The following is a 7,367-nucleotide window of genomic DNA, read 5'->3' on the forward strand; positions in this document are numbered from 1 at the left end:
TAGACGCTTCTCAGCTTCAATAATTGCAAAGCTGAAATTTCGGTATGATTGGGTAAAATATCGCTGCCTTCTAGACACTCATCAGATTGATGCAAAGCTGCATTAATTTAGTTACGATTTCTAGGCAGAAATGCTATGATGGTGACCGCCTGAAAGTATAACCCAATGAGTCTTTTTCGTCTTTTGGAAAAATCGTTCGAATGTAATTCATCAAATGGTATCAATCTAGAGTCACTCTCCACCTCAAAATGACAAGATAACTAAACGTGTTGTTAATTTCCCCAAAATGCTACCAGAAACATGCGCATGAAACATCGAATTTCAGTTCCCAGAAACCCGATTATGCTCAATTCCATTCATCTCTCATATCAAATGTCTCGCTTAAAAGACAAATTTGATGAAAGGTTTGAAAACGAGACGGCAAACTTCCCAGGGAGGTTGAGAGACTGAAAGGTGTTAGTATCGTGGATTTAAAAAAGCAGAACAGGAGTTTGCCGGTTTTGCCTTTTCAAAGCAAATAAGTACATATAATTTGTGGACATTTACCGAAGATCGATTAAACTGAACATGTGGGTGGAAATCCAGATGCCAGCTCCCGGGTCAGCCCGCGTGCTTAACCTAAGTAAGACCATATCCTTATCCGACGACAATCAAATAATTTCATATAGGCAAATAAAAAACAATCAAACTGGAAAGGGGTGCTGAAGAAAGAGTTAGAACTTTAAGGGTTTTATTTAGGCGACAAAGTGAGTAATCCTATTATTTGTAATAAGAAAAATATATTATTACATTTTGTCCTGGTTAAGAAACTGATTGATAACAATTTGGTACTTAGTTTCGTTTCTTATGTACTCCAACAACACTTAGTTTGATAAGGGGTAATGTTCTCTCTATTAGAAAAACCTTTTTGAATGATATGATTAAATTCAAGGGTGTCTAAAATCCATTAAACATAAAGGGATGAGTTGCTTAAAAAACAAGCTACAAGATAACAAAAACTGGCGAAATAAGATAAAACCAGATAAAAAAGCATCTCAACAAAAGTTCTTGTTTCAGATTAGTACTTAAGCATTGTATTGCTCTTAGTTTAATACACAAATTAGATTAAATCTAAAAAGTGATAGTCATCCTTCCCAACCACCAAATTTAATGCAAGCAGAGCAATCAAGAAAAATGACTAACGAATTAAGCGGTTGCGCGAAAACTAATGTCTTTCTACTGCAAAATTCTTTCCTGTTTCCTGCTCTAAATGGGGGGGTTCAAGTTGTACCAAAGGTGGCCACAATAATATCAAGCAAACCATATTGGCAGAAAATTAGTAGCAGCTGAATATTCAATTCAGCATACTTTCAACTTGCTCCTTCAACTACATGTGCAAGATTCCCTCGCCTGACGATCGGATGGAGCAAAACAACAAAGAAAATCATAACGTTGGTAATGGTGCGTCTACGCGACAAATCATGCGGCAAATAATTAGCCATTTCACAAACTTTGTTTGGCACTTCACAAACATTGTAGGCCATATGACAAACATTTATCGGTTTGAACATGTTCAGAGATTGTTTACCAAATATAAAATGTTTCATGTACGACAGCTTCACCGCCAGCCATGCGAACTAAGGTGTCCATTTTCAGTAATTATGGAACTTAACTCACTTGATCCATGATGATTTATACAAGGCATTAGTAACGAAATTAGTAATTCGTTCCTTTTTTCGAAAAAGGAACTGTAATTGCATTGCAAGTTAAAATTGTGTTATTGTAACGACCCTAAATCTAAAATAATTACGCGTTTATCGTTCCTTTTTCAGCTTCCAGAATGAAGTTTAATTTTTCGTTTATCTTGTAACAGCTGAGGAACTTCAAGGCTCAACAGAAATTGCCATTTTTGCTAATTGCATTTACCACGTTTTGATCAAAGAATGTCAGAGTTGAAAGTTGTGCTTGCTCTTAAATACTCTGAGAGTGTTCGGCTTTTGATCTGAAATTACATTTGCTACTTTATTGTTTACATCTTCTCAATCAAATTCTCTTGGACTGAAGATCTTATTCAGTACGTGCTTGAATATGATGCATCAAATTTCCAATGCCTCCTCACTTCCACAACTTAAGGGATGCACTTCTTACAGAGAAGCTTTACCGATTTCACAAAGTCTGATACTGTTTTCCATCATGACTTTTGCGACATTGTTTCAAACCTTCAACAATCATTATCTCGCCCAGGGTCCCAATGTTGACTACTCAAAGCATTATGATGCAAGACATTTTGAACAATTATGCCAAGATTGAATGCCAAGGCTCATTATTGAAAAATGTTGACACGAAATCTTCAAATGTTACGCATTGGGACGGCTTGCGTCAAAAAACTAAATTTCCTTTGAGAAGAGTGGTCTTGATGGGGTAAACCATAAGATATTGGTAATCTAAAATGTTAGTAAAAGTAATTGTAACGAGTAACGCCATGACTTGTTTCTCGAGTAATAGTTGTGTAACGAATTTCTATTTTTGACCAAAGTAACTAACTGTAATCCGATCCTTATATTGAGGTACGACTAATGCCCTGGATTTATAGTGAAGAAAAATGGCTTAATTGTGGTTCATTTTGACACGAGAAAACACCAATCTAGTACCCAAGAGTATGAAGGGGCCTGAAATTGTCAATCAATGAACAAAGTCATCAGATGTCATCCTCATCCTCACTTAATTCAGTAGTCACTCTCCCATCTCCCATCGATCGATCTACCCTGGGTCTGTCCTCGGGCTCAGCCCAGCCATGGACCCGGCCCCTTCATTGACATTCGTGCCATGAGCATGACTTGAGCGAGTCAACCCAAACCTGGCTGGATTCCTTGTACTCCTCCGAAGACTGATTTGATTGAAGTTGGATCAGATCATCAGAGACAAAGGATTCATCGGCCCATTCACATATTTGGCCGACTATTACTTGGCGCCATTCAGCCCTCGGCCGGCACACACGGCCTTGATCGATCCGCTACACCCTTGAGACCCAAGCCTCAAGACCAGCCAGCCACGTTTAGACATTCTTCCGCCCTTTTCCCGCCCGCCAATTTTAGCCATGAAAGTCAGATCAATCGGATCTCAACGAATCGAGTTCTACCCATCAACTCATTACCTTAAAGCTGCCCATGACCATCACCTTCCCTGTCAAATGGTGTCTGTCATTGGGGACGGATCCTTATTTGTTCCTAAAAACTGTACTTATTCTAGTCAATGCGATCTGTAATGTTACCTGTGTACATATATCCAAATTGTCTTAATCATGTTTAATGCTCTTACTACATATATTCCTGTGTTTACGTTTTTGACAAGACCTTTGGACTATTTATGGTTGTTATATTTCGACCCTTACTTGGCTATTTATTAGTTTGTGATATTGTATGAGAATTGCTGTCCCTTTATTCACCATTTTAATGAGTTGGAAAATAGGCTGGGTTTTCGTTTCCAAATAGTTGGTTTATGATTTATAGTCAAAATTACTTTCGAAAACCTTTGGAAAGTAAAACTGTTATTAAAAGTGAAACATCAGGTGGCTTATGGTAAAGTTGATAGAAAGAGGCAAAACATGCCCTCAAGTTGTAATCGGTTTCAGCCAACATATGAACTCGCAGAATGAAATTGGCAAAACAGGACCTTTTTGGAAAGCAAAACATTCTCATCATAATAGTGCCCATGGGTGTTTTTTTCTAATTTCATTCCTCAGTCTTCCCAATGTTTATTATACTTTCATCTTGTTTAGTGCGCAGAATAAAAATATCGAATGAATTCAAGACCCATTGGGAAATGATACGATCACTTTCAAGTTCATCTGATTAGAAATCGAAATCAAAATATTTGTCAAACTATTTTGATCGGGTAGTTTCACGTGTAGACGCCTCAGAGAAGAGTGGTTTATCAAGTACCAAACATATTCGTAATTGTTAGGCAAACTTGTGACTAAATATGTATCGTGTAGACGCTCCATGAGTTCTTTGTCACCCTGAAACTAAGGCTTACTGCATGAAATGTTAAATACTCCATCTTTTGAGTATTTGAGTCAAAGATTAAAATCAGCTCCTTTGTCCTGGTTTGCCTTTTCAAAAGTTTACAGAGAATCAAAAGAATCATTTTCATTTTGACTTAGTTCTTATAAAATAATGAATAGTAATTTTAAAAAGTTCACTGCTTGAGTCCTGACGGTTTGGCAGCACTGAACTTATTTGAATATTTCGAGTTTGGTTTTTCTCGGGCTTTTCTAAACGCTACAGGGAATGCAATCCCCAGCACTTTCAAAATGAAAGATTTTTTCCGTCAATTAATTATCTTTCAATCTTTATATGACATTTGGTCTACCAACGAATTTGAGCTGGCAGACTGAGCTAGTCCTTAAATGTAGGTTTGATCTGGAATGCTATCTAAAAATTTGTCTAAGTCTGACTTGAAAGATGCAACCGGATTAACAAGGCCTATGTATTCCCTACGAATATTAGTGGGAAGCAAATTAAGCAATGAAGGAGCCCAAGAAAGAAGAGTAGTGGACTTCATTGTTTTAACTAGCCTGGTTTTTCGAGGGCTTGAAGGTGCTCTCAAAACGCAAATTAAGTCTCTACGGTCACTTCAATTGACCCTAAATCCTGGGTTGGGACAAAGCTCATGAATGCTTTAGAAAACGTACAGTATCAGATACCTTTCGTACCTTCTCTGAACACTGTACAATCCCAACCTTTCTAACCTTTCCCAATACGAGAGCTCTCTCATACCTGTGATGTTCCTAGTGAAACATCTTGGGACTTGTTCGACCTTCTGCAAAACAGTTGAACTCATTGCAGCGCGGCTGGACAATCGACTTGTACAGAGTTAGCATCGTGATGCTATCTCTGGACTTAAACGTGCGATATATCCAACCACATGTTTGAAAAGCTTTACCAACTTTGAACTTGATATGCTCATCGAACTTTCCATTATCTTGGAGGACTACACCTAAATCCTTCATGGGTGAGACCTGCTGAATGCCCTTACCTTCATCATCTAATAGTGGAGTGTCTACTGACGTCGACCCAAAGGTCATTGAGTATTGCATCTATGGTTGTGCATTTGCATTGCTGGTGATCCTATTTTGGGCTTTAGAAGTCTTACGGCAACTAGGCTCTGGTTTGCATTCTAGCAAACATATCTTTTAAGAGGCGGAATCCAAACCCTTGTATACTCCCATGCTTGTAGATGGTTCTAGATGGTCCGTGCATGGAACAAAATGTGCCATTTGACAAATGGCAACTTCGTTGGACAATAAACTTTTAAAGAGCCTAAAGCAGTCTTTCGTTTTGAATAGAGCCCCTTCTCTGCACAACCTTACATACCTCTCCGACAATTGTACGCTTTACATGAAACCTGACCTAGCTTTAAGCGAGACCTAGACCGTTTCCTACAAACGATACCTGGCCAACCCTTGGTTCAGGGGTGCCCCAAAGCGGCAGGTATTAATTCTTTAGTAGATCAATTTTCTATAACACAACTTGACTTGTTGGGAAATTCCATTGGATGTGCGCTTCAAATTATCCGTCATTTTCTACTGTACACATGCCTATATGTGGCATGTGTTTTATGTACTTGTCATGTTGCCAGCCCTTCTGGAATTGAAAAAAAACAGGGATGTGGATTTAAGCTCAAAACAACAAGAGTTGGTTGATGGTATGTGATGTGTACCAAGTCTCAGCTGGGGTGAAACGAAGGTATGAAAATATTTATCAAGCAAACTACGGAGCATCTTATAGAGCATAACGTCGATCTCTTCCTAGAGGATGACAATTTGAGTGACATTATCGAAATGGAGAAGCTTTCCAAAGAGTACGAGGACTTCCTAGCACAGATATAAGATCTAAAAAGATTCATGAACTCGCCGGAAAATAGTTTGGCAAGCAAGAAAACTATCGCCAGCCAATTGGAAACGCTTCCTTTGGGAGAGATATAACTCCCCATGAAGCCCGAGTCATTTCCCAAAATCAATAGGAAAAGAACCCATAGTCCGAAGTTCCGTACCTTTTTTCCCCATCCGTGAAGCTTTCGTACTAATTCTCTCAATTTTTTAATACGTTCCTTAATAAATGAAACCTAAATCCCCAGCATTTACTCAGTGAAGGATTAGCGAAAGTTGAAACCTATAAAGAACGCGACAGTCTGTACTAGCGAGTACTACAGACAGCCTTGACCAAGCAATAATTGTGACCAAAGTTGATTAATATTTTTATGGATTCATCGAAGTACAGTAAGGAGCTAAAAAAAGAAACAAGAACAAGAAATCATGACTGAACATGTTAAAGTTAAGCCCAGACATGAGTCGACCACATGTTACATTTTGTTGAGTTATAATTAGACACTAATGACTACGCACGCAGCATTTGGTACGATAGCTTACGCAACCTAGCTGAAGACTTTTGCCGCAAGAGGTACGATGAAATCGGGTGGTGATTCAGTCGTGAGCTGATTGGAGATTTACTTTTCAGCCAAGTGTGAACATAAAGTCAAGAAATGTAATTGCTACCAGTTCGCCTTGGTTTTCTTTGCTTCACGGGGAGGCAATTAAGACCGTTCTCAAACGAGACCTATTTCTCATTTCAAAATTGTACCAATTAACATCGGTTGTCAAAAACATTTTTCAAAGTTCTTTCCAAATGCATATTGTACCTCCTTATTCTATATTGATAGTTCTATTCATAAATGTTCTAAAAGGTTTATTTTCCTTACAGCTTTGCACATTGATTTAGTCATTAGCCGTAATACATGCATGATCTCTAAAAGTTATGCACTTGAACGTTCTTGAAGATCCAGACCTCGTATCTATCAGCCATCTTGGTCCATGGAGGAGTGAAAGTAACATATGCATAAACGTGGTTCAAGATATTCGAACCTTTGCCATTGGCCTCAAGGAGAGTCTTCAAGTTTTGATATTCCATATGCCATTGAGCGTCAGTCATTCGTGTTCCAACCCGTCTAAAACAAGGAAGACCACATGATACACGCTCGTTTGTTTTATCGTCCTTTGAATATGGGGCACCGTTCAAATATCTCAAATACTTGTATGCAATCTAGAATGATGTCAAACAACTGTTACGCTAACCTGGTATAGATAACCTTCTCAGTGGGTTGCCAGATGACAATTTTGGGGTCAGTGGGAGTTGGTGGGGAATTATTCAGCGCTTCTCCCAGGAATGCACACACCATGAAGTGATGGGAACCCAAGGAGATATCATGAATCATGATCACGGGCAAGCTCAAACGAATATCCATATCTGAAACCAAGAAAGAATGTACCTGGAGTGAATCCAGAGAAAACTCCTGGGTGGGTGTTAAAATCGCTTTCGTACCTTGATCAT

At 38.7% G+C, this 7,367-nt stretch overlaps 1 protein-coding gene across 1 annotated transcript in view; it reads right to left on the reverse strand.

Moving 5' to 3' along the window:
- Positions 1–6,672: 6,672 nt before the first annotated feature.
- LOC131890954 (uncharacterized) overlaps positions 6,673–7,367 on the reverse strand; it is a 3,846-nt gene continuing 3,151 nt past the window's right edge. The window contains exons 4-5 of the mRNA XM_059240412.1: positions 7,112–7,283; positions 6,673–6,984 (exon numbers count right to left, since the gene is read on the reverse strand). Of these exons, the coding sequence (XP_059096395.1) occupies positions 6,786–6,984; positions 7,112–7,283 (371 nt within the window). The 3' untranslated portion in view covers positions 6,673–6,785. The remainder of the gene's footprint in view (positions 6,985–7,111; positions 7,284–7,367) is intronic.

Source organism: Tigriopus californicus, chromosome 11 (assembly GCF_007210705.1).
Source record: "Tigriopus californicus strain San Diego chromosome 11, Tcal_SD_v2.1, whole genome shotgun sequence".
Taxonomy (NCBI): domain Eukaryota; kingdom Metazoa; phylum Arthropoda; class Copepoda; order Harpacticoida; family Harpacticidae; genus Tigriopus; species Tigriopus californicus.